Raw genomic sequence first — 27,939 nt, forward strand, 5'->3', positions numbered from 1 at the left:
GAGGAGGCTTACCTGAACAATGCATGGATTAGAGGCTATTGGCTACATTAGCGAGTTGGGCAGACCTGGATCGCAAGAGGTTGTGGGGAGACGTGACAGATATATACTAAATTATAGGAAGCGTAGATAGTCAGTATTGTGCTGAGCTACTTCAGTAGTGTGTATATTTTTTTAGTAAACCAGCAACTGCAGTTCCTTGCATCTCGTTTCAATGGAAGTCGCTGGTTCATCATATTTTTGCATGTAAATTGCTGTACGGTGCTTCTGTTAATATTGTGTAGCTGTAGATTTGGAGAGAGTTAACCAGATAACTGTTCAATTCTGCTTGTGCTGGTGGATTCTCTGCTGCCTGGAAAATCAAGATGACAAATTATTGCCCATAACTGCTGCATGTACCAGATAAAGAATGTAGCAGAGTTAATTACGGGCTAATTTAACTTGCCATGCATATTACTATATGAATCAAAATAACGAGACAACTTTGTAAATTAATGTAATAGAGTGATACAGCGTGGAAACAGGCCCTTCAGCCCAACTTGCCCACACCGACCAACATGCCCCTCTACACTAGTCCTATCTGCCTGCATTTGGCTCATATTCCTCTAAACCTATCCAATCCACACACTATCTTGTCCAAATGTGTTTTATTGTTGTGATAGTACCTGCCTCAGCTACCTCCTCTGGCATTTCATTCCATATACCTACCAACCTTTGTGTAAAAAAATATTAGACCTATGTTCTTTGGTTCTCGATTCCCCTACTTTGGTTAAAAACCTGTGCATTTACCCTATCTATTCCGAAAATGATCTTACCGACCTCTATAAAATCTCCTCTCATCCTGCTGCGCTCTAGGGAATAAAGTCCTAGCCTGCTCAACCTCTCCCTTTAGAGGAAAAAATAGTTACGATAAATGTGGGCCCCTTGAAGACAGAAACAGGTGAATTTATTATGGGGAACAAATAAATGGCAGATGGGTTGAACAGGTACTTTGGTTCTGTCTTCATTAACGAAGTCACAAACAATCTTCCAGATGTACTAGGGGACAGAGGACCTAGGGTGACGGAGGAACTGAAGGAAATTCACATGTCAGAAAATGGTGTTGGGTAAACTGATGGGACTGAAGGCTGATAAATCCCCAGGGCCTGATGGTCTGTATCCCAGGGTACTCAAGGAGGTGGCTCTAGAAATCGTGGGTGCATTGGTGATCATTTTCGAATGTTCTATAGATTCTGGATCAGTTGCTGTGTATTGGAGGGTAGCTAATGTTATCCCACTTTTCAAGAAAGGAGGGAGAGAGAAAGCAGGGAATTATAGACCATTTAGCCTGACGGTGGTGGGGAAGATGCTGGAGTCTGCGGCGCATTTGGATAGCAGTAACAGGACCGGTCCGAGTCACATGCCTCCTTCTTATTCTTGACCAGAGCTTCAATTTCTCTCGTCATCCAAGGATCCTTACATCGACCTGGCTTGCCCTTCTCTGTATGACAGAAACATGCATGCCCTGAACTCTTGTCACAAGCATGCCCTGAACACTTTTAAAAACATAAATTTATTGAAGAGCGTGTACTTATGAATAATATTACAAAAAAACCTCCTGACATATTTCTTGGCTCATATTTGCCACGTTTCTGTTTGATGGGGGAACCAAGTATGAAACATGTAAAGTCTGGTTTCATTTACAGGTGGGACCAGATTCTCTCATGTTACAGTTTTTCATTTGCTCCATTACTTGACTCCTCTTGGAAAGATATTGGCATCATCATTTAGATAATATTTGTGGTAATTTGTTTCAGAACATAAATGACTTCTTCTTTGAACAATGCAGAGAGGGGTATTTGCTTTCTGATACTGAATATGTCCTTAGGCCCCCTTCATTCATGGCTGACCATGGGTGTCTCCAGGGTGCTATTCCCTATATGGAGGGCGCCTGTGCGTGACTTTGTTTAACGTGGGCAGACTGGTGCACAGACAACCACCTTGTCCTTGACAGATCCAGTGGCATGGAGTCCAAGACGACCGGAGACCCTTTTCTGCTGCAGCCTTCATCCACCTTCCCAGCCGTTGTGACGCTCCACTAAGGTCAGCCATCATCCTCCGCCTGTTCCACTGTTGAGGTCTTGGTTGGATTGCTCTTTGTCAGAGTCCTCCCCCTCGACTTTAGCGCCATGTATGGCCCTGCCAGGAGCACAGCTCCAGACGGCATCGCTCTCAGGATCACAGGACCACACAAGCTTCTCCACCATGGCAAGGTGACAATATGTGGTGTCGGCATTATTCAGCACCTGAATGGTTTGGTTGAATGCCTAGAATGGACCGTAGGTTGCTGACCCCTGTCCTAGATGTCAGGCCTCATTGTGTCCCCTCCATGTTTTAAAAGTGGTTTCCCTCGGAGGGATAGTCAAGGCTATTGTAGATTGGCTATTGCATGTTAGCCAATCAGAATGCTTAGTAATTATAACTCCGCCTAATTATATGATTTATAGTGTAAGAACTCGCCTGCTTGCCTGGCAGTAGCTGCAGTAGACTGAATGTGTGATGGACTGCATATGTGATGATGAACTAGACAATAAAGATGCTTGTGCCTCAACCAGTGTGAGACTAAGGTATTTACAGCTATCCCTCATTGCTGGCAGCTAATGGGAAGCGGCTGTAAAGTGGGAAGCGACCGTAAAAGGTCAGTGCCGCTGTGGGGGAGAGAGTTCCTTTCACAGCGTGTGGGGAATCTGGCCCAGGTCAGCACGGCCTGATCTACACAAAGTAGTAAACTTGACTGGGCCACCAGGGGTAAAGTTGTGGGGAGGGCAGGAGCGTTGAGAAGGAGGGGGTCGGGAATCATGCCTCTCTCCCCCCTCTCCCTCTATCCCATCTCTCTCTCACTACCCCCTCTCACTCTCACCCCTCTCTCTCTCTCCCCTCTCTCTCTCCCGTCTCTCTCCTCTCTCTCTCCCCCCTCTCTCTCCCCTCTCTCTCTCCCCTCTCTCTCTCCCCCTCGCGCCCCCTCTCTCTCTCTCTCTCTCTCCCCCCTCTCTCTCTCTCTCCCCCCCTCTCTCTCTCTCTCTCCCCCTCTCTCTCTCTCCCTCTCTCTCCCTCTCTCTCTCTCTCTCTCTCTCCCCCCCTCTCTCTCTCTCTCTCTCTCCCCTGTTATGTGATCTCCCTGAGCCAGGAAGTCCCTGTCCCTCAGACCTGAACCACACAGCGCATTGTGGGACAGGCGAAGATGGAGGCTCCCTTGTCCTTCTTGAAGGAGTTTCACATCCTCCTTTCTACTAACTAAACCAAACCCTTGATCCTGTCCCGCCAGCCTTTTTTCAAAATTTAGCAACTCAAAATGGGGGTGCGTCTTCGACGTAGGTGTGTCTTCATTGCCTGAGATACGGTAATTTAATCTGCCATTTCTTTATTCCCCACGCTCACTTCTCCAGTGTCATTTTCCAGCAGTTCGATGTCCACATTTATCTCCCTGTTACTATTTATATATCTGAAAAACATTTTGCTATCCTCTTTTATATTATTGGGCAGCTTACCTTCATATTCCATCTTTTCTCCCTGTATTGCTCTTTTAGTTATCTTCTGTTATTTTTTAAAAGCTTCCAAATCCTCCAGCTTCCCACTAATCTTTGCATGTTATACTGTATGCCTTCTCTTTTAGTTTTATGCTGTCTTTGACTTTCCTTGTCAGCCACAGTCGCCTCATTCTCCCGTTAGAATCTTTCTTCCTCATTGGAATGAAAAGATCCTGCATCTTCAGAATTGTTCCCAGAAATTCCTGCCATTGCTGTTCCAACGTCATTCCTGCTCGGGTCCCTTTCCAATCAACTTTAGCCAGCTCCTCCCTCATGCCTCTGTAGTCACCTTTACTCAACAGTAATACCGACACATCTGATTTCATCTTCTCCCTCAAAACTGGCGGTTGAATTTTTTTATATTGCGGTGGATACCTCCTAGTGTTTCTTTTACCTTAAGCTCCCAAATCAAATCTAGTTTGTTGCAAAATACTAAATCCTGAATTATCTTTTCCCTTGTAGTCTCCACAACAAGCTGCTCTAAGAACCATCTCACAGGCATTCTACAAATTCCCTCTCTTGGGATCCAGTAACAACCTAATTTTTCCTGAATATTGAAATCTCCCATGACCACTGTAACATTGCCTTTCTTACATCCCATTGTATCTCCTGATGTAATTTGCATACTACATCCTGACTACTGTTTGGAGGCCTTTATATAACTCCTCTCACGATTATCTTTGCAGTTTCTCAGCTCTACCCACGAACTCTACATCTGATCCTGTTTCATCCCTTGCCAAGGACTGAAGTTCATTCCTTGCCAGCAGAGCTACCCCACCCTCTCTGCCCACTTGACTGTCTTTTCAGTAGGATGTGTAACCCTGGATATTCCACTCCCAGCTCTGAACCTCTTTCTGCCACAATGTTGTAACTACCAATTTCTAACTGTGCTATAAGCAATTAAATGTTAGAGTACATTTGTTTTGTTGGGGTTAGCAAAGTATATAAGTAATCACAAGATCTGATAATTAACAAACTGGTCAGCGTACTTGCTACTGAGTCATAATTCTGCCTTTTTTTCAGCTCATGGGAATCTGAAACCCATGTACAATATCAGATTCAGATAGTATACACGAATAGTACAAGAAGTACAAATGATTAATGCACTCCGGGTGCTCCAGTTTTGTCCCATACTCCAAAGAAGTACAGGTTTGTAGGTTAATTAGCTTGGTATAATTGTAAATTGTCCCTAGTACGTAGTTAGTGTTAATGTGCGGGGATCGCTGGATGGTGCAGACTCGGTGGGCCGAAGGGCCTGTTTCTGCTCTGTATCCCTAAACTAAACTAGTGCACAAATTATTAAATACTAAACTGCAATAATGGACTAACTGAATGAGTTATGTTCAAAGTATGTGGCAGCATCTCGATGAAAATAACGTAATTAATTCAGGAGTCTGATAGCCATGAGTTATGTGAAACATTGAATGGTCTGTATTTGTCATTAGGCTAAACAAAAGTTAATTTGCACATGTAAAGGATGAGGCATTGAAATTTGGCTCAATTGCTTTTTTCAAATTTCCAGAACGGAATCAGAATCAGATTCACTAGGTATCCTCAATGTCACAGTTATTACAAAAAGTGCAGACATAGGAAGAATCTGTTTCACAGCTGCAAAAGAATCATCAATTGGAGATTGATAGAAGTAATCAAAGTAAGAGCCTGAGGAGGTGAACAATATAGTTAGTGCTATCACAAAATGAAAAAGAGTATCAGACATTCGCCAAGAAGACATGTGAGAGAAACACAATGTAATGCAAGATGAACTATTGTGAAAATATAAGGGATGTTTATGATTTGGGGTGCACTATCCTTGCAGGGAGGTTTGCAAGTGCTACGGGAGTGTTTATAACTGTAGAGGCAGTGGGGTGCTAACCAGAGGAGTAGTTTAGCAATTAGAAAGTGGTGGGGAAGGTGGAGGTCAGAACTAGTAATTCTCACAGGAAGGACAGGGAGAGGTGAAGGAATATGGTGATGTTGATGGGCTGAACTGTGGTTATTTCAATGCAAGGTATTGTGGTGAAAGCAGATGAAGAGAGCCTTGACAGAGTGGTAAATATGGTATGCTTATATTCAAAGGTTGGAACATTGAGTCCAAGCGTCAGGAAGTCATGATGCAGCTCTTGTAAGATTTTGCTCAGGTCACATTTTATTATGGTGTGCAGTTCTGATTGTCCCATTACAGAAAGGATGTGGAGGCTTTGGAGATGGTGTAGAAGAAGTTTACCAGAATGATTCCCGTGTTAAGGAGCATCAGATACAGGGAGAGGCTGGACAGACTTGGATTGTATTTTCTGGAATGCTGGAGGTTGCGGGGAGACCCCATTGAAGTATATAAAATTGTCAGTGGCATGGACAGGATAGACACACAGAATCTTTTTCCCCGGATGGAAAGTTCTAGAGGGCATGGCTTTAAGGTGTTCAGAAATCAGAGGTGCAACGGCATTTGGGAGACCTGGTGCAGGATTTCCAAAAGGTTAATTTACGTTGAATCGTAGTAAGGAAGTCATCTGCAATGTTAGCTGTTATATCGAGAGGGCTAGAATATAAAAACAGGGCTGTAATGCTGAGGCTTTATAACGCTTTATAAGGTGAGACTGCATTTGGAGCATTGTGAGCAGTTTTGGGCCCCATATCTGAGGAAGGAAGTGTTGGCGTTGGACAGGGTCCAGTGGAAATTTATTTCGTATTCTTAAGGTGGATTGACATATTCTTGTAATATGTAAAGGGCCTGTCCCATGAGCATGCAACTCCATGCGGCAAGCGCGACCTAACGTGGTCGCTTGAGCCGTATGGCCTCGCGGGGCCGGTCCCACTTCGATCGCCGGAGCCGTATGGAGTTGTGCGGAGCTGGTCCCAACATCGCGCGAGGCTCCGAAAAACTGACCGTGTTCAAAATTTCCGCGCGGCAACGGCCAGCCGGCCCGCAGCCGCCTCGACGCCGTGCGCACCGCCTCGACAGGCGTGCGCAGCGTCTTGACGCCGTACGTCATGCTCGAACTTCCCGCGGACTTCGCTCGAACTTCATGTCACTCACTCGACCTCCTTGCGGCCCCCACTTCCGGTTTGGTCGCACTCGCCGCATGCAGGTCGCATGGTCGTGGGACAGGCCCTTAAGGGTGTCAAGGGTTATGGGGAGAGGACAGTATAGTGGTTTTGAGAGGGAAGGATATATCAGCTATGATTGAATGATGGAGTAGGCTTGATGTGCCAAATGGCCTAATTCTGCTCCTATGATTTATGAACATATTAACATCACAGGGCTGCCAACATTGGGTGAGAGTTGGCAGCCCTGACATCAGGTGAGAGGGTCAAAGTTTAATGGGATGTTCAGAGCAAGTTACACAGGGTGGTGAGTGCCTGAAGTTTTGGATATGCATAAAGATACGCACTGAATGGAGGGATAAGGGTAATGTGCAGGTAGATGAGTGATGGGCTTAGATAAGTGATGGCCATTATGATCAGCACAGACATTGTGGAGGAAAAGGGCCTGTTTTTGTGCTGTACTGTTCTATAATTCTATTGACATACCAATTGATCTATTTATGGCATGGGCATGGTAGTTACATCTAATGGAAAAGACAGACTTCAGTTGATGATCACTAATTAGTCTTAACCTCAGCTTCGTAATAGTCATCTTGGAGATGGAAAGTCATGAGTTTGTGTAGTGTGGGCAGGAAGAGGTTCTGGCATCTTAGGCTTGTCACAGCAGTCCAGTCTTCACCATGAGGTGGTGCTGGTGGTCTCCGGTGTGTCCCAGCCTTCCTCGAACATGTGATATGGGAATACAGTTGGACGGGAGGCGCTCCACTTTGTCATTGGTCTTTGTCCTCCACTTCAAGCCCAAAGCTGAACCACCAGGAAGAAACCTTTACCATCACCAAGGATGAACTGCAGGGACCACACCTCCTTCTTCAAGACCTGAACTGAGCTGCTGGGACAAGCCCGAGATGACCAGTGTCGTTGCACATGTACCCTGTCAACGAGGGACAGCGCCCCATGTGGTCCTGGACTTTATTGTCATTGTAAATATAACATATCACATGAATCCACCCCACAGCGAGTGTTGGTGTGGTCATTCTGAACCCGGCATCATCCCTGACGCCACAGAATTTGTAACATCTCTGCGGATTCCGTAGTATTATCTGCCAGAGGTTTCTCCTGCCCAAGTTTTGCCCTCCTCATTTCCCTCTTAAGTATGCTCTTCAGTTGCTGCAACTCCTCCAGGGATACACTTCATCCCATGTGCCACTACCTGTCCTATGCCATCTGCTTTTTCCTAACCAAAGCGTCAATCTCTCTCATCATCCAAGCTTCCTTACTCCCACTTGCCTTTCCCTTCACCCTAACCTGAACAGCTTTGCTGTCACCTTGTCTTGTCACCGTGCTTTTAAAAGCCGCCCACCTTCCGCACATTCCCTCTCCCACAAACAACCTGCTCCAATCACCGACAGCAAGTTCCTATCGAAGGTGAGAAGGCAAGATTTAACAGGAACCTGAGGGGAAACGTTTTCATTCAAAGGATGTTGAGATATGGAAATGAGGTGCCAGAGGATGGCACGGTGGCGCAGCGGTAGAATTGTTGCCTTGCAGCGCCAGAGACCCCGGTTCGATCCTGACGACGGGTGCTGTCTATTCTCCCCGTGACCTGCGTGGATTTTTTCCAGGATCACCGGTTTCCTTCCACAATCCAAAGACGTACGGGTTTGCAGGTTAATTGACTTAATTTAAAGTTGTCCCTGGTGTGTGTAGATAGTGTTAATGTTGCTGCCCAGAGCAAAGTTGGTGGGCCGAAGGGTCTGTTTCCACACGGCATCTCTAAACTAAACTACACTAAGGGAGGTAGTTGAGGCAGGTACTATAACAGCATTTAAGACTCTTGAGCCGGCACATGGATAGGAAAGGTTTAGAGGGATAAGAGCCAAACACAGACAAATGGGACTAGCTTACATGCTTAGTCAGCATGGACGAGCTGCTCCCAATGGCCTGTTTCTGGGCTGTGTGACTGTATGACTCCATGTCTACCTGTGACATGACTTTCAGGAAACTATGTACTTGTACTCTTCGAGGCCTCTGCTGTACATCGCTTTCAGTGTCCTACCATTTACTGTGAAGATCCTGCCTTCTTCTTGCGTATGGCATGCAAGACCTAAAGTTGTAGGTCAACTTGTTCTATTTGATCTTGTTTGTGCATGTCAGGTTGGTTGCATTAGTCAAAACAGGGTGGACCACGTGAAGGTTGCCATCTCTGCCCTGATTTGAGGTTAACTGCAATGGTAACAATAATAACTGAAAAAGGGTCTCAACCTGAAAGGTCACCCATTCTTTCTATCAAGAGATGCTGCCTGTCCCGCTACGTTACTCCATCATTTTGTGTCCATCTTCAATAATAACTGATCCCTGAAGCACACCACTAGTCACAGGCATCCAAAAAACACATTTCCACCAACCTGTTTCCTTCCATGCAGCTAATTCTGTCCCCAGTTAGCTTGCTCTAGTTAGCCTGGACCCCATGCCCCTTGTACCTCTGAACTCTCTCCAGTCATTTTCCCACCAATCTGGTCGATAGCTCCCTATAGACTAGAGGGTTCTTTCTTTTCACATTGCATTCTAATGTAAAGACTACTAGAATGGTGGAATGAATAATAAGCTCATCTGTGTCAAGTGCAGTGTTTTTTGTCTTTCATATTTTCCAGTGAAAAAGAAGAGGCAGAAGAATGAGCCTATACATGCTGTGGATATTATACGTCCAGTGCAGAATGGAAGCCAGATGTTCATAAAGGAGCTCCGAAGTCGGACATTCCCCAGGTACGCAGCTTTGCAGAGAGTACACACTTTGTTGACAGCCTTCTTTTGCTATACAATCATATATTCATCGTTTAAAATGGGATATTTGTGTCATTGACATTCCAGATGTAAAAAATTCAACATCAGTAACATTTATTCACCTATTCATTTATTGTTATGGATTGTATCAATCTACAATGACCAATTTCACATCATTATTGTAAGTGCATGAATTTAAATTGTTAATTTAAATAAAGCATATAGTCCAGTTGAAAAGAATGAAGTTTTGTTTGAGAATTAAATTTGCATTAAGATTTATTTTTCATATAATTGAAACTTTTAAACATTAAACGCATCAGAATGGAGTCCAGAATGGATTGCAGATGGGATAGCCCTGAACATGACCCTGAAGATCCTGATGTATGATTAACCATCAATTGTTGATGTAGCGTAGGCAATACTCCATTTCCAGTCACTGTCTTATTATAATGACTTATACGTCCAGCTAACAATAGCTAACAAAATGTGTAGGAAAGAACTGCAGATGGTGGTTTAAACTGAAGACAGACACAAAAAGCTGGAGTAACTCAGCGGCTGAGACAGTGTCTCTGGAGAAAAGGAATAGGTGGTAATTTGGGTCGAGTCCCTTCTTCCGACCTGAAAATGGGTCTTGACCAGAAACATCACCTCTTCCGTTTCTCCAGAGATGTTGTCTGACCCGCTGAGTTACTCCAGCTTTTTATGTCAATTAACAGTAGCACGCAACAGATTGGCTGCAAGCATCAGCAACAAGGTTCAATATTGTAACTTTCTTAAGCTGTTATTAAAATTAGAGAGCACTGCTAAAAGATACATGTGCTCAGTGGGGAAGTGCTTTGCTGCTGGGTTTGATATATATGGAAAGTAAAATGTTCCTGGGAACTGTGAAGAATCATGCCGTGTGGGAGGTAACATGTTCCAAGGAATTTGAAAGCTGTAATGGAAGCCACGGTGGAGTAAGGTGAAATCAAGAGAGGCGTTCTGTTTGTGTATGATGCCAGGAACCCTTAAGATAATGCTGAAAAGACTGGGAACATTGCTGTTAAGATCTTTGCCAGTATTGTGATATTATCGACATGGTTGGACCCACCACAAGAGGTTCAGTGACGTCACACCACAAATCAGTGTCACTAAGTGTATTTTCAAATGGTATTCCACCTAACGTCAGCCTTTCCTCAATTCATTAACCTTTATCACTCATTCATTAATATTTCAATCAGGATTCCTGCCAACATTCATCTTTATCATGTCACCTCACGCCTAGTGGTGCAAACTGCACACTCACCTGACACAGCTTGCATATAGGAAGGGACTGCAGATGCTGGTTTAAACTGAAGATAATTTAACATAAGCATCCACCACAATGGAATCAACATTCCTCACTGTGATGGAAGGCAATAACATTCAGTCATCTTCCTCCTGGGGTGGGAGATTACAACCTTCACGTGGTCCGCCCTGTTTCGACGAATGTAATCAACCTGGCATGCACAATCAAATAAGATCAAATAGAATAAGTTGTCCTACAGCTTTAGGCTGTGCACGCCATGCACAAGAAGAAGAAGTTCTTCCTCCTTTGAGGGGTGATCTTTGTTGTGTATTTGGGTGCTTGGAACTGACTTAAAATAACACTCAGATACGGGAGTAAACTAACAAGCTTCTTTATTCCAGGACGCCATCTTGAGTCTCCCCCAGCGCATGTGTCCCCTCGCACAAGACATAACATATGCTAATTATATCACATACATCACAATCTTATAGAGGTATATAAAATTATGTGAGTAATAGATCAGGTAGATGCACAGTCTCTTCCCCAGAGTAGGTGAATCGAGGACCAGGAGACATAGGTTTAAGGTGAAGGGGATTTAATAGGAATCTGAGCGGTAACGTTCCCACACAAAGGGTGGTGGGTGTATAGAACAAGCTGCCAGAAGAGGTAGTTGAGACAGGGACTATCCCAACGTTTAAGAAACAGTTAGACAGGTACATAGAGAGGACAGGTTTGGAGGGTTAGGGTTCAAACGTGGGACTCGTGTATCTGGGACATGTTGGCTGGTGTGGGCAAGTTGGGCTGAAAGGCCTGTTTCCACACTGTATCACTCTGTGACTCTACAACCACAACATTCTAGGGGCAGAATGAAGCAATCGTGGCTGACAAGGGAAGTCAAAGACAGCACAAAACTAAAAGAGAAGGCATATAACATTGCAAAGATTAATGGGATGCTAGTCTGGGAAGCTTTTCAAAACAACAGAAGGTAACTAGAAGACAACACGGGGAGAAAAGATGAAATATGAAAGTATGCTAGCCAATAATATTAAAGAGGATAGCAAACGTTTCTTTAGATATATAAAGAGTATGAAAGAGGCAAGAGTGGATGTTGGGCTGCTGGAAAATTATGCTGGAGAAGTGATAATGGGGATTGAAGATATGGGAGATGAGTTGAGTAAGATGAGAGCTCAGATTATCAAAGGGCAGATCCCAGCATGGATAGCAGGTTGGCTCAATGGCTAAAGCCAAAGAGTGACAATAAAGGGGGCTTTTTGTGGTTGGCTGCCAGTGACCAGCGGTGTTCAGCAGGTTTCGGTGCTGGGGCTGCTACTCTTCATGATGTATATCAATGATTTAGATTAGGGAATTGAAGGCTTTGTGGCCAACTTTGAAACGTAGAAATGTAGAAACATAGAAAATAGGTGCAGGAGTGGGCCATTCGGCCCTTCAAGCCAGCACTCATTATGATCATGGCAGATCATCCAAAATCAGTACCCTGTTCCTGCTTTTCCCCATATCCCTTGATTCCATTTGCCCAAAGAGCTAAAATTGGCCTCCACTGCCTTTATTCTTAAACTGTGACCCCTGGTTCTGGACTCCCCCAACATGGGGAACATGTTTCCTGCACCTAGCCTGTCCAATCCCTTAAGAATACATTAAGAATACATTTCTATAAGATACCCTCTCATCCTTCTAAATTCCAGTGAATACAAGCCCAGTTGACCCATTCTTTCATCATATGCCAATCCCTGGAATTAAACTGATGAACCTACGCTGCACTCCCTCAACATCAAGAATGTCCTTCCTCCAATTAGGAGACCAAAACTGCACATAATACTCCAGGTGTGGCCCCACCAGGGCCCTGTACAACTGCAGTAGGACCTCCTTGTTCCTAAATTCAAATCCTTTTGCAATAAAGGCTAACATGCCATTAGCTTTCTTCACTGCCTGCTGTACCTGCATTCTTACTTTCAGTGACTGATGTACATGGACCCCAGGTCCCATTGCACCTTCCCTTCTCCTAATCTGACACCATTCAGATAATAATCTGCCTTCCTGTTCTTGCCACAAAGTGGATATCCTTCCGTTTATCCACATTATACTGTATTTGCCATGCATCTGCCCAATCACACACCTATCCAAGTCACCCTGCAGCCTCAGAGCATCCTCATCGCAGCTCACACTGCCACTCAGCTTTGTGACATCTGCAAACTTGGAGATGTTCCATTTAATTCCCACGCCTAAATCGTTAATATGTATTGTAAATAACTGGGGTCCCAGCACCGAGCCTTGCAGCACCCCACTAATCACTGCCTGCCATTCTGAAAAGGACATGTTAATTCCTACTCTTTGCCTCCTGTCTGCCAACCAGTTCTCTATCCATGTCAATGCCTTACCCCCAATATCATGTGCTCTAATTTTGCAAACTAACCTCTTGTGTGGGACCTTGTCAAAGGCTTTTTAAAAGTCCAGATACACCACATCCACTGGCTCTCCCTCATCCATTCTACTTGTTACATCCTCAAAAAAGTCCAGAAGATTAGTGAAGCATGATTCCCCTTCATAAATCTATGCTGACTTTGACCGATCCTGTCACTGCTTTCCAAATACGCTGCTATTACATCTTTAATAATCGACTCCAGCATCTTCCCCACTTCCGATGTAAGGCTAACTGGTCTATAATTTGCCGTTTTCTCTCTCCCTCCTATCTTAAAAAGTGGAGTACGGGAACTGAGTCCGCAGAACATTGGAAAACGATCACCAATGCATCCACGATTTCTAGGGTCACCTCCTTAAGTACTCTGGGTTACAGACCATTAGGCCCTGGGGATTTATCTGCCTTCAGTCCCAACAGTTTACCAAACACTATTTCCTGACTCAGTCCCCTTGTAGTTCCTACCTCCCACTAGATGCTCGGTCCCCTTGTATTTCCGGGAGATTGTTTGTGTCTTCCTTAGTGAAGACAGAACCAAAATACCTGTTTATCTATTCTGCCATTTTCTTGTTTCCCATTATAAATTCACCTGTTTCTGACTGTAAGGGACATTTGTCTGCACTAGTATTTTCCTCTTCACATATCCAAAGAAGCTTTTACACAGTTTTTATATTCCCCACAAGCTTTCTTTCATGCTCTATTTCCCCCCTCTTAATTAACCCCCTTTGTTGAATTCTAAATTTATAAATTTCTCCCAGTCCTTGCTCCCAGGTTTGCTGCTTCCTCTGGCCAATTTATGTGCCTCTTCCTTGGATTTAACACTCTCCTTAATTTCCCTCGTTAGCCACGGTTGACCTGCCTTCCCCATTTTATTTTGTCGCCAGACAGTGATGAACAATTTTTGTAGTTCATTCCTAATTTCCTGTTTGATGCAATCCCCAACCACCCAAACCTTGCAATTGAAATGAAAATGAGTGTGGGGGCAGGTAGTGTACAGAAAGCAGGGACTCTGCAGAAGGACGTGAGCAGGTTGGGATAGTGGATAGAGAAGTGCCAGATGCAATAGAGTAGCAAAGTGTGCAGTCATACATTTTGGTGGTAGGAATAAAGGCACAGACTATATTCTAAATGGGGAGAGAATTCAGAAATCGGAGGTGTAATGGGACTTGGGAGTGCTTGTGCAGAATTCCCAGAGTTAATCGGTAGTAAAGAATGCAAACGCATTTTCCCCTGATTTCCCAATGATCCCATGAATGATTGGGTTAACATATGATGAGTGTTGGACAGCACTGGGCCTCTACTCACTGGAGTTTAAAAGGACGTGGGGGGACCTCATTGAAATAGTGTAAAGGCTGGATAGATTGAATGTGGAAAGGATGTTTCCATTAGTGGGAGAGTCTAGGACCAGACGCATAGCCTTAGCATTAAAGGGCGTAACCTTTGAAAGGACTTGGAGGAATTTCTTTAGTCAGAGGGTGGTGAATCTGTGGAATTCATTGCCGCAGAAGTCTGTGTAGGCCGTCAATGGATATTTTGAAGGCAGAGATCGACAGATTCTTGATTAGTATGGGTGCAATGGTTATGGGGAGAAGGCAGGAGAATGGGTTTGAGAGAGAAAGATAGATCATCCATGATTGAATGGTGAAGTAGAGTTGATGGGCCAAATGGCCTAAATATGCTCCTATAACTTATGAATTTATGAACATGATTCCTGTATCTTCTTTCTAATCATCAATTTGCATTCTACTTGTCTATTCCCATAATCTGTTGAAATGCAAACTGCAAGTGCGAACATAGAACATAGTGGGCTGGTGAGTATGTTTGCTTCCACTTGTGTGATATGCATTCTGGAGTTGATTAGAAACATAGAAAATAGGTGCAGGAGGAGGCCATTCAAGCCAGCACCACTATTCATTGTGATCATGGCTGATCGTCCCCAATCAATAACCCGTGCCTGCCTTCTCCCCATATCCCTTGATTCCACTAGCCCCTATAGCTCTATCTAACTCTCTCTTAAATCCATCCAGTGATTTTGCCTCCACTGCTCTCTGTGGGAGGCAATTCCACAAATTCACAACTCTCTGGGTGAAAAAGTTTTTTCTCACCTCAGTCTGAAATGGCCTCGCTTTTATTCTGAGACTCTGACCCCTGATTCTGGACTCACCCAACAGTGGGAAAAATTTTCCTGCATCTAGCTTGTCCAGTCCTTTTATAATCTTATATGTTTCTATAAGATCCCCCCTTTAGTTCAGAGTATGTGAGTGACAGATGGGAATGAACAGTGATCGATGCAGATTGTTGTTCACTGTTTTGAATTCGTGACATGAAGCAAGGATGGCACCGTAACGCAGCGGCAGAGTTGCTGCCTTACAGCGCCAGAGACCTGGGTTCAATCTGACTATGGGTGCTGTCTGTATGAGGTTACTACGTTCTCCCTGTGACCATGTGACCACATGCCAAAGACAAGCAGGCTTGTATGTTATTTGGCTTCTCTACATTGCTGCTAGTGTGTAGGATAGAACTAGTGTACGGGTGATCATTGGTTGGCACGGATTCAGTGGGCCGAAGGGCCTGTTTGCATGCTGCATCTCTAAAGTGGGTAATGTGTGGTGGTACAGTTTGTGATAGAAGGGAGCTTACATTCTGAACTAGCAAAAAACACTTGAGCCCACTTTATACACATCATTCCCCGTCATATTTACATTAATTACTTTGCAACAATTACTGGTTTAAAAGATCACGTGTTGATATATATAGGTGCAAATTACTATGAAAATCGTGGATCAATGATTTAAAGGATTCCTTTTGGATTTATGCTTTTATTTTATATATGTTCCCCAGCCATTTTAATATATTAAAAATCTTATTGCAAGCAGCCTTGAGCTGAGTTTGAAATATCAGTGCCACTATCTCCCATTCACAATGCCGTAGTCTGTGGTCCTGGTGCTGCCTTCACCTGCAGTGGTCTGGAATCAACCAGGGTTTGCTTCATGTGTCTCGGGGAGTCTCCGTCTGGCTGCGGTATAGACAGCACTGAGTCTCATCCCCCTGAGTCTGTAAATCAGCAATGCAGCAACTGTCTGCTTCTTCATACAGGCTGGGCTTTAATGTTCAACACCAGGAAACCGCTCTTCGCAGTCTTTTTGTGGCACCTGATCAGGTGTTAGGACAAAGTGCACAAAACAAAGTCCCGTCCACTTTCCGAGAATAAATGTTGTCATCTCTGTCTTGATATTGTCAGTTCACAGCTGCCTGCCTCTACCTGTGGTCGACATGCTGCCATTGCAAACGGTGAAATGGAGCTAACTGTGGCACAGAATATGATCAGCTTTAATTTGTCGGCGTGGAGTCAGGCCTCTCCCTTTTCCTTCTTCCTCTGTTTTCCGAGAATTCTTGCCCTCCGCCATCAATTCCATCCATCCCCCCCGCCCTCCACCACCACACATTTGAATAGTTCTCACTTGTGTAGTGCAGCATATAGCAGCCATCTGGAGAGCTCTTTAGTAGCTCAGGATCTCTTTCCACAAGCCAGTGTGTAAACTATGTCATAGCTGTCCTTTTAATTTCATAAATTGGTGTTTAATATTTCTTAAGGAACTAATATTAATTTCTTAAAGCAAGGATGGTCAAATTTCACATTTATTTTAGTGAGCTTTGATTTTTCATTAGTAAGTAAAAAATGATTATTGAGCCGCATCGGGGCCAATTAAATTTCTAGGCAGGGATTTGAGGTTGTGATAACGAGTTTGGACATTGTACTTGAGAATGACCTCCTTGCAAAGCCCTTCTTCCATCGGTGCTTCATTTCTGCTCTGAGAAGGTTCTTGGACTTCAGAATCCAGAGCCTTCTCCACCTCTTCACCAATTACATTCATTGCTAATTTCAGAATTAGAAATGAGACTGCCCAAAGCCATATCTTGTTTGACACGGGCAATGGGAGACTGCCCAAATTGGAGCATGCCTTCTGACAGTACTTCTCCCTTTAAAAGATAGTTGCATCCAACTCATTCTCGGAATTCAGTGATATTTTACATTTAAATATAATTACTCCAAACATTGCATAGATATTGCCAGGTAAATTAATACAAGTCCCCTGTGTATTAGTGTTCCAGGTAATGTACCACATTGTAACTACCATCTTGACCAAAGAATATTGACTGTGTCCTCTGGATTTTTCTGATGTGGTGTCAAAATATATATTTTTTTCTCATGAAGCTAAGTTAATAGTTGGACATTGTACGTGGTCTTTTTCGTTTCAGTTCATGCTCCTGGGAAATAATAGCTCAATTTGAGGACTACGCAGATGATTAATATACTTATATATTTTTTATTTAGTCATGCAATGGTGCATTACATAATAAATTCCCAGGCTTCAGGTGAGGGGTCCCACACCTATAGCAGTTTACTGTTTCTCTTTCCACAGATGCTGTCTGACCTGCTGAGTGTTTCCAGCAATTCCTGTTTTTGTTTCCGATATTTATCCTCAGCAGTTATTTGTTTGTCACAATTAATTCTTCTTTGTTTGGCCCCACAGCTGGGCTTTTTAACAAAAGGAATTATTTGACATTTTGGTGTAAACCATTATTGAACAATTCCTCTTCGCCTCCTTAACTTTGCATCCCACTGTGTAACAATGCAGAGTGAAAACTTGATTGAAGTAACATAAAACTATATAGTCAAAGTTTACAGTCTATGATTATTTGGTCATGCATTCATCCCTGCCTCTTGTTCTCAATCCCACTGATACCATAATTGATCACAATCCCAATTTTTGGCCAGTGTGCCATCAATTTTGGTGAGAACATGGCATTATTTAAAGGTTGTATTCAATGCTATGATTGAGTAATTGATCATAGTTCTACAAATATGTGCATTGAAGATTTAATTCAAAATGACAAAGAATAATGGCAAATAATGAGTGATTTTAAATATTTTTTAAAAATCCAGCTCAACCACCGAAATTCAGTGTGAAAATACATAGAGCGTAAAATATAACATAGTACGTGCTCGCTTCGGCAGCACATATACTAAAATTGGAACGATACAGAGAAGATTAGCATGGCACCTGCGCAAGGATGACACGCAAATTCGTGAAGCGTTCCATGTTTTTAAATTTAAAAAAAAAAAATATATATATATATATATATATATAACATAGTACAGCATGAACACACTTTGGTTCACAAAGTTTGCGCTGAACATGATGCCAACATCATCTCTTATCTACCCGAACATAATCCATATCCCTCCATTGCCTGCATGTCCAGATGTCAATTATAATGAACTTCATTAAAAATATTTTAAAATACCAAACATGCATAAACTATGAGTATATAACAAAATCATCTAATGATGATAACATTATTAAATGTTATTGTTGTTGAAATTATTGCAGTGAAGTAAATGTGCACTAATGTTGTTTTATACAGTGCAGAAGAAGTTATTCAGCGGCTCACAGGAACGCAGCTGTCTTTTGGATATCTGGAAGAAAATGGATTTACAGGGCCCATCTTGGTTGCAAAGAAGGATGGTTTGGGCTTAAGTTTACCACCACTTACATTTTCTGTTAGTGACCTTGAAAATTATGTTGGTAAGTAAAGAACGAGTTAACCTATACATATATAGAAAGACGTGAGAACAATTCCATTAATTAATTCCAGGATGCCAATCAATTTCATTTAATTTCTTTTAAAAATTCTTTAAATTGAAAGCTATCAGTATTAATAAAAGATATAAATTTGATGAGCTACATATTTTATTTGCAATCACAATGCACACATACATTTGTAGGAGTCACTCATCAACGAAAACCGGTTTATGGAAATAATGCACAACACCTCTGCAATGCCTAAATGTAAATAAAATGTGAGATGAGTTTTGTCTATTGCATTGTAGTTTAATTTTAAACATGTATCTCAGTTTGTAATACCTAGTTTATTATGCATTTCTAATCGGCATAATACAAATAATAGCTAGGAAGAATCAAGCACAAACATAGACTACCAGCCTGAGGCCACAAAAGCAAATTCCTGTGGGTTATTATCTTCGCTCAACAATTGACAAAGCTTTAGCTGAAATGTTAGTCTCAGTGTTTAGAGAGTGGATGGCATTGCAGTCCAGGATGTGGGCCAATGTATTGTATCAGATTGGCTAGTGGCTTTGTGGGTTTGAAGAGGCTTACCTTCAAGTGTGGACGGGAATGTGAACAATGGGCCGGGTAATATCATCGGGACGGGATGGGTAGGCCATGCAGATTATTGGTTTTTGGTAGATCAGGTTGTTGGGGTTAGGGTGGGGGTGGGCGATCTAAGGCTTTGATTGAATTTGTGCTTTACCTGCAGAGCTTCATGTCAATGGTGCATGATTTTGCATGATGTGCAAAGGGACTTGGGAGTGCTGGTGCAGGATTCCCAAAAATGTTACTTTGCAAGTCGAATCAGTAGCAAGGAAGGCAAACACAGTTAGCATTTATTTTAAGAGGGCTAGAATACGAAAACAGGGATGTAATGGTGAGTCTCTATAAGGTGCTGTTCAGGCTACATTTGGAGTATTATGAGCAATTTCAGGCACCATATCTGAGGAAGGATGTACTGACTGGAGAGAGTCCAGAGGAGGTTTACAAGAATGATCTCAAGAATGAGTGGGCTAGCATATGATGAGTATTTGTTGGGACTGGACCTGTACTCGCTGGAGGTTAGATGGATGAGGGGGGACCTCATTGAAACGTACTGAATAGTTTACCGCAGAAGGCTGTGGAGGCGGTCAGTGGATATTTTTTTAATTAGTATCGGTGTCAGAGATTATGGGGAATAGGCAGGATAATGGGGTTAGGAGGGAGAGAGAGATCAGCCATGATTGAATGGTAGAGTAGACTTGATGGGCCAAATGGCCGAATTCTACTCTTATCACTTATGATCTTATGATTTTGTTTGTTAACCTGCTGAGTGGCATAAAATGAACATTCCCAAGAAAGTGTGGACCAAGATTACCTGCAATTTTGCATGTAAATTAAAATGAGCACAAAACTGCTGGAGGAACTCAGCTGGTCAGGAATTATCTGCGGAAGGAAATCTGTGGGCCGAAGTTCCTCTCGAAAAAATTAAAACTACAATTTCCCCCGCACTGTCCCGATCGTCCTGCCACCCACCGATATAGGAATAACTTACAGTGGCCAAATCTATATGGTCAGAGGGATAACAATTTAAAACAAGGCGTCACAGTGGCACAGCGGGAGGTTTGCTGCCTTTCAGGGACAGAGACCCGGGTTTGATCCTGACCATGGGTGCTGTCTGTACAGAGGTTGTATTTTCTCCTGCATGTCTATGTAGGTTTTCTCCGGGTGCTTTGGTTTCCTCCCACATTCTAAAGACGTGTAGTTTTGTAGTTCCTTCTTTAGTAACTTGTCAGTTTCTTTGTTGAACTAAATTAAGGCGCATGTTGCAATCAAAAGCGCTTGAACAATTGGTTGGGAAGAAAACCAAACTGTAAGAAAGACGACTGCGCCTCCTTTTCAAGAGCAGCCAGCTCTTGCATGGTCGGTGCCAAAGCATCAACATGACCCTTAAACGTGCTACCTCCCGTAGCTTTGTAGGTTAATTGGCAATCACCACACGGAGAAAATCAGCACAGTACAATTGAATTTGTAGGCAAGACGTCTAGGATTGGAACTGGAGCCAGAGTTGCCAGGTGGATAAAGGTTTGGTGCTTTAGGTGTGGGAAGGTGGCTGGAGATCAGTGGCTGGTTATTGGGTGGGTGGGGGACTGGGAAAGAAGAGGGTCAATGTCTGGAGACATGCCTTGGTGGGGGGGGGGGGGGGGGGGGGGGGGGGGGGGGGTGCAAGATTGGACTCTGGATGCAGATGGAGGGGATGGTCCAATAATACGATCCAGGATGGAGGCTTGAAGAGAATAAGTAAGTACAAAAAAAATTAAAGCAGTGAGACCAACTATTGTGCTAAGACCTACTCCTCTTACATAGTGTTACCGCAGGTCAAGCAGTTCTGCGAGTGCTAATTCTGTAAAAGCATTGTTCCACAAGTGGGCAGTGTAATCTCATTTTTCCAGTTACTACTCCAAATAGCCTAATTGGTGCAGGGATGATTGATTTACGGCCTGAAGTGCCTGGTGGAATTTCCACTGTGTTGTATTTCAAGCTGGAAATTGTTGCAATTGTGTTCCACTCCAGAAAAAAATGGTTTGGAAAATTAAACTACTAGGGAACAGAATATCTGGAACACCATATTTGTATGCTACACGGGAAAAGAGGAGTATGAATGGACCATGAATGATCCCTTAAGCCTATCATGGCTGGTCAAACCCTTGAGGCAATATGATCATGGCTAGTCAGCCCAAGCCCCTTGGTTAATAACAGCGGCAGCACAGTGGTAGAGTTGCTGCCTTGCACACTCCAAAGACGTACAGGTTTGTATGTAATTGGCTTCAGTAAATATTGTAAATTGTCCCTGATGCGTAGGATAGTGCGAGTGTACGGCAATCACTGGTTCCCCTGGGCTGAAGGGCCTGATCCACACTGTATCCCTAAACTAAATTAAACTAAACTCACATGAATTAAGTACTTGAAACAGTGGGCATAGGATAACCTGGTGACCTACTTTGTAGTGAAAGAATGCAACGTGCCTGGGCTGTTGTTGTGATACACTGACCAGCTTCAGGCTCTGCCATCCTATGTTATCGTATAATGTATAAAGAGATCAATTAATCTTTCGCTCACAATGCCTATCTTCCTTATGGATTAAAGATAATGTATTTTTATTCCTAAATTTACATCTGTTTTTTGGGCTACTGTTAAAATCATAACACAATAACTAGTTTGCTTGGTGTTTTTAATTCTCTTATTCGCAAAGGATATATGATGGTATGGATCTTTTTGTGTGCTTTATAGCTAAGTTTCAAATGATTTCACCGTACCGGGTGGCACAGTGGCACAGCGGTAGAGCGCAGATAGTTCGATCCCGACTACGGGTGCTGTCTGTATGGAGTTTGTACGTTCTCCCCGTGACCGCGTGGGTTTCCTCCGAGATCTTTGGTTTCCTCCCACACTCCAAAAAAGACGTACAAGTTTGTAGGTTAATTGGCTTTGTATAAATGTATAAATTGTCGTCAGTGGTCGGTGCGGACTCGGTGGGCCGAAGGGCCTGTTTTCACGCTGTATCTCTAAACTAAACTAAACTACATTTCTGTTATGATAATGTTTTGTGAAATTTCAGTTTATACTTTTAATCTTTGGTGACTTTTAATCTCTGTTGAAATTTTAATGACTTTGTCCTAAATTATAGTTTTTAATCCTTCACTTTATTCTGACTTTACTTTTAGGCCCAGACAGAGTTATTGATGTCGTAGATGTCACCAAACAGAAGACCTGCAAATTGACCATAAAGGAATTTGTCGACTATTACTATAGTGCAAACCGGAAGAGAGTTCTTAATGTGATTAATTTTGAATTTTCAGATACCAAGTATGTTTTTTAAATTTAATATTTATTTTTAATTTCTCTGTGTTGGATCTAATATTTTGAATCTTTAACGAAAACAGGCAAGAAAATGATGAAGGGACAAGGATATAAAATTTACAATAGAAACGGTGGCACCATAGGCAGGGCGGCACGGTGGCACAGCGGTAAAGCTACTGCCTTGCAGTGCCAGAGACCCGGGTTCAATCCTGACTACGGGTGCTGTCTATACTGAGTTTGTACGTTCTCCCCATGACCTACGTGGGTTTTCTCCGAGGTCTTCGGTTTCCTCCCACACTTGAAAGACCTACAGGTTTATAGGTTAATTGGCTTGGTGTAAATGTAAAGATTGTTCCTAGTGTGTGTAGGATAGTGTTAGTGTGCGGGGATCGCTGGTCAGTGCAGACTCGGTGGGCCGATGGGCCTGTTTCTGCACTGTATCTCTAAACTAAAGTAAACATTATTGTCTAGAAACCTATCCCTGATCTGTAGTGTTAAACACATGGCCCATTGAACTCTGACCTCTAAAAGACCTTTTGGAGCCAAAAAGGAATATGATGCTGTTGTTATAATTTATTTTATAATTGCTATGAGGAGAAGGTTAACAGAACTTGTTTTTCTGGAAAAGAAGCTAAAACATGACAAGAATAGTATTCAGTTAAGCCAATAGTTTAGCTTTTGATAGACACAAAGTGCTGGAGTACTCAGCAGGTCAGGCAGCATCTCTGGAGAAAAAGGTTGGGTGACTTTTCAGGTCAGGACCCTCCCTCAGATTGAAAGTAGAGGGGAGGGAACTGGAGGCAAGAAAAGGCCAGAACAAAGCTGGTCCAGATGACCAAGGAAGGGTGCAGCCCACAATGTCCCATTGTTGGCTGGGGGAGAGGTAATAATGAAGGGATACAAGGATGTGAACTGTGGAACTAGTAGGATGACTAAGGTGGGAGAGAGAGAGAGGGGGAGATAACCCATCTAATTTACCTTTACTAACACTCTACTCTGCTTAGCGGAGCTGGTCCTCACTCTTAACAACTTCTCCTTTGACTCTTCCCACTTCCTTCAAATCAAAGGGATGGTCATGGGCACTCGCATGGGCCCAGCTATGCCTGCCTCTTTGTAGGGTACATCGAACAATCCCTGTTCCAGGCGTACACTGGCCCTATCCTCGAACTCTTTGTCTGTAACATTGACCACTGCATCGGTGCTACCTCCTGCACCCATGCAGAACAAATGGACTTTATCAACTTCTCTATTAACTTCCATCCTGCACTCAAATTCACTTGGACCGTCACTGACACCTCCCTCCCCTTACTTGATCTCACCGTCTCCATCACAGGAGACAGACTATCGACTGACATCTATTATAAACCTACTGACTCCCACAACTATCTGGACTACACTTCTTCCCACCCTGCTTCCTGCAAATACTCTATCCTACTCCCAAGTCCTCTGTCTTTGCTGCATCTGTGCCCAGGAAGAAGTGTTTCATTCCAAGACATCCAAGATGTAATTCTTTAGGGAATGGGGGTTCCCCATCTCTCTTAGAAGAGGCTCTTACATGTGGCTCTTCGGTACCCCATTGCTCTGCCCTTACTCCCCTTCCCCCTAGTCACAACAGGAACAGTCTCCCTATTCTTCACCTTTCACCCCATCAGCCATCACATACAATACATAATCCTCCTCCAACGGTATCCCACCACTAGCCACATTTTCCCAAGTCCCCCCTTTTCTGCTTTCCGCAGAGACCGTTCCCCCCACAACTCCCTAGCTCACTCATCCCTTCCCACCCAAACTACCCCCTCCCCAGGTCCCCTGCAACTGCAGCAGATGCCAAGTGCCAAACACTTTAACTCCCCCTTCCATTCCCATACTGACATTTCTCTCCTGTGCCTTCTCCAATGTCAGAGAGAGGCCGCATACAAATTGGAGGAACAGCACCTCATATTTCGCGTGGGCAACTTACAACCCTGTGGTATGAACGTTAATTTCTCTAATTTCAAGTAACCCCTGCATTTCCACTCCACCCCATCCCCCCTCCCCCACACTAGTCATCCCACTTGTTCCACTATTTGCATCCTTGTATCGCTTCATTATCACCTGTTCCCCAGCCAACAATGAGCCATTATGGGCCCTACCCTTGGTCATCTGTTGCTGGCCCTGCTTTGTTCTGGCCTTTTCTTGACCCCGGTTCCTACCCGTGAGAAGGTACAAACTCAGTACAGTCTGCAGAAGGGTCCCGACCCGAAACGTCATTCTTTTTCTCCAGAGATACTGACTTACTCCAGCACTTTGTGTCTATCTTCGGTATAAACCAGCATCTGCAGTTCCTTCCGACACGTTATGCTTTTGAACCAGATTTCTTATTCATATATATATTTTAAAGAGTATCTAATGTACAGTGCCATCTTACTCAAAGTCATAAAACATTTTACTAAAGGATTTTCCACTTAGGGGGATTACATGACAAAGTAAACAGTTTTCTTAATGAAACATTTATCAAGATTTTTTTATTGAGACTCGAAATGTTTTTTTGTGTGCAGAATGTCTAGTTTGGTTGAAGCTCCTGACGTTGTCAAGAAATTATCCTGGGTTGATAATGTATGGCAAGATGATTCACTTTTTGAGAAGCCAAAAGTTACCAAGTATTGCCAAATAGGTGTAAAGGATAGCTACACAGACTTCCACATAGACTCAGGAGGATCTTCCGTCTGGTATCATCTCCTACGCGTAAGTTGCTCTTGAATTGTTTAACATAAACAACAACTAACATTTATATTGTAGCTTGCATGTTGTACAACAGAAAGGATTTGTCACAAACCCATGCAGAAGATACATTACATTGATGGAACAGGATAAGAAACTGTCCTTGTGAATCACTGATGGAATAATTCATGAACTCACAGAAGCACTGAATGGGCACTTTGGTCCTTAAAAGCTCTACTGATAATCAGACTGAGGAAGCATTAGATAGGACATTTTTCTTGAGATATGTCTGCCCGAACATTTCTTCCATAATTTCCTATAATTGATTAAAAGAAAGCTCAAGTAGGAACTATTTTTAGAACATAGAACATATAATTAGCACAGGAACAGGCCCATCAGCCCACAATGTTTGTGCAAATATGATGCCACTAAACTGATCTCATCTGCCTGTACGTGATCCATATCCCTCTATTCCCTGCACTTCCATGTGCTATTTAAAAGCTTCTTCAATGCTATTATCTCATCTGCCTCCACCACTACCTGAGACAATGCGTTCCAAGCCCCCACTACTCTGTGTACAAACTCTAGCCCCATACATCTCCATTAAACTTTCCCCTCGCACTTTACAGCTGTGGTCTCTGGTGTTGGACATTTCCATCCGGAGAAAAGGTTTCTGACTGTCTACCTGACCAATGCCTTCCATAATTTTATATACTCCTATCAAGTGTCTCCTCAACCTCTGATGTCCCAGAGAAACGCATTCACATTTTTCTTTTGGAAACAAATTAATCTATCATAAATGATACATTTAAAACAAAAATCTGAAGACCAGAAACATATCTCCTACTCCAATCTAAACATGTTAGATACAACATATCGCGGTAGCTGTCTGATTAGGTATTCACGATAGGCATAGTTTGGAAAAAAATTGGGGCAACAGGCCTGTGTTTTTTATGTATTTAATTTATTAAATGTTCTATTATCTCAGGTCTTTGCTTGTTAAATATTTCCACATTTTCCCTCTTTTCATAAATGTTATTTTATTTGAAACTATGTGAAAATTAACATTACATATCTTTTCCTCTCCAGGGAGAGAAAATCTTTTATTTGATTAAGTCAACTACGGCAAACCTTGCTTTATATGAAAGGTGGAGTTCATCCTCAAATCAGAGTGAAATGTTTTTTGCTGATCAAGTAGACAAATGCTACAAATGTAACGTGAAACAAGGGCACAGCTTATTCATCCCCTCAGGTACCATGTTGCACCACACATAATTCATTTGAAAAGGGGCATTTTAAAAATGGGTGCATGAGGAGAATCAGAAAGATTGTGTGTCATATTAAGCACAATTACTCTTATGTAAGAGTGCTAATGTTATTCATTACTTATGCTTATATATCATTTATTTCTTTGTAAATGCATTAACATGTTTATACCTTTCAAAGACGTGTAACCTTTGAAAGAATATTACTACTTAATTGACGTATGATACAGTGCTATTATATGAAAAGTGACAACATAATAATATTTGGGAAGTATATTGACCTTGACATCAGTTGGATTAATTAAGTGAATTAGAACTATAATATTGGTGCATTGGAATCTTAACATTGCAATTAAAATATTATGTTGTGGTTACAGCTACAGTAAAATATTTATAAAATATTTTGGTGATTAAAAATTTAGCATTATGTATTGCTGGCTGTACTTGAATACAAGTGTGAATTGCAAACGTTAAATGCAGTGTATTAAACCGGAATGAGAGAACTGCAGGAAAATAACAGGAGTTCATTACTTTATTTGAACATTGTAAAGCCCCGGCCCACTTTCCTGAGTTACTCACAAATTCTCCCGAATCTTCCCCTTGATTCAAACTCGGGGAATATCCGTAGCGAGTCCGTAGGAGGCCGTAGATATTTAATAGCGGCTCGTAATGCCAGCCGTAGGTACTCGGGGCATCAGGTAAGTCGGGATGTTTTTTTCAGCATGTTGAAAAATGTCCACGAGTAAAACAAATAGCCCCGAGTACCTATGGCTGGCATCTCCGAGTTCGAATCAAGGGGAAAACTCGGGAGAATTCACGAGTAACTCGGGAAAGTGGGACAGGGGCTTAAATAAACATTAGCTGTAAGCATGGGGTTGAACTTATTAAACTATTATAAGGGAGAAATTTGATTTTGATGTTAAATGCTAAAATAATTCAATAGAACTTAGTGTTAGGATTTGAACCTTGCCGTTAGCTGATGCTCTTGCACATAGACTCATAAGTCATACTGCATGGAAACATGTCCTTGCCCCAGCTCGTCTATGCCACCCAAGATGCCACATCTAAGCTACTTCCATTTCCCCACGTTTGGCACATATCCCACAAAATCTTTCCTGTCCATGTACCTGTCCAAATATCTTGCATTACATGCTGCTGGTCATGTTTTCATTGACTGAATTGTACAAAATTCCAGTTGCCTTTATACCCCGAGCACCACAGAACCTACAAATCAATGCTACCAATTATGTAACAGATTTGCGTTATTTTATTAATAGGCTGGATTTACGCAACATTAACTCCTGTGGACTGCTTGGCTTTTGGAGGACACTTTTTACACAGTCTAAACATTGAAATGCAATTGAGGTATGATATTCTTCAATATAACTGTTCCGAAAAACATTGTTCAAGCTAGCAT

General features: G+C 42.7%; 1 protein-coding gene and 1 non-coding gene across 2 annotated transcripts in view; both read left to right on the forward strand.

Annotated features, from left to right (window-relative positions):
* phf2 (PHD finger protein 2) overlaps positions 1 to 27,939 on the forward strand; it is a 138,863-nt gene that overhangs the window by 62,355 nt on the left and 48,569 nt on the right. Inside the window, exons 3-8 of the mRNA XM_033037179.1 lie at positions 9,257 to 9,368; positions 18,518 to 18,678; positions 22,422 to 22,563; positions 25,095 to 25,281; positions 26,347 to 26,509; positions 27,800 to 27,887. Coding sequence (XP_032893070.1) covers positions 9,257 to 9,368; positions 18,518 to 18,678; positions 22,422 to 22,563; positions 25,095 to 25,281; positions 26,347 to 26,509; positions 27,800 to 27,887 — 853 coding nt within the window. The remainder of the gene's footprint in view (positions 1 to 9,256; positions 9,369 to 18,517; positions 18,679 to 22,421; positions 22,564 to 25,094; positions 25,282 to 26,346; positions 26,510 to 27,799; positions 27,888 to 27,939) is intronic.
* LOC116983610 lies at positions 18,092 to 18,198 on the forward strand. The gene has a single exon (XR_004414763.1). It is a non-coding gene; the product is annotated as a U6 spliceosomal RNA (small nuclear RNA).

This window comes from Amblyraja radiata, chromosome 18, assembly GCF_010909765.2.
Source record: "Amblyraja radiata isolate CabotCenter1 chromosome 18, sAmbRad1.1.pri, whole genome shotgun sequence".
NCBI lineage: Eukaryota > Metazoa > Chordata > Chondrichthyes > Rajiformes > Rajidae > Amblyraja > Amblyraja radiata.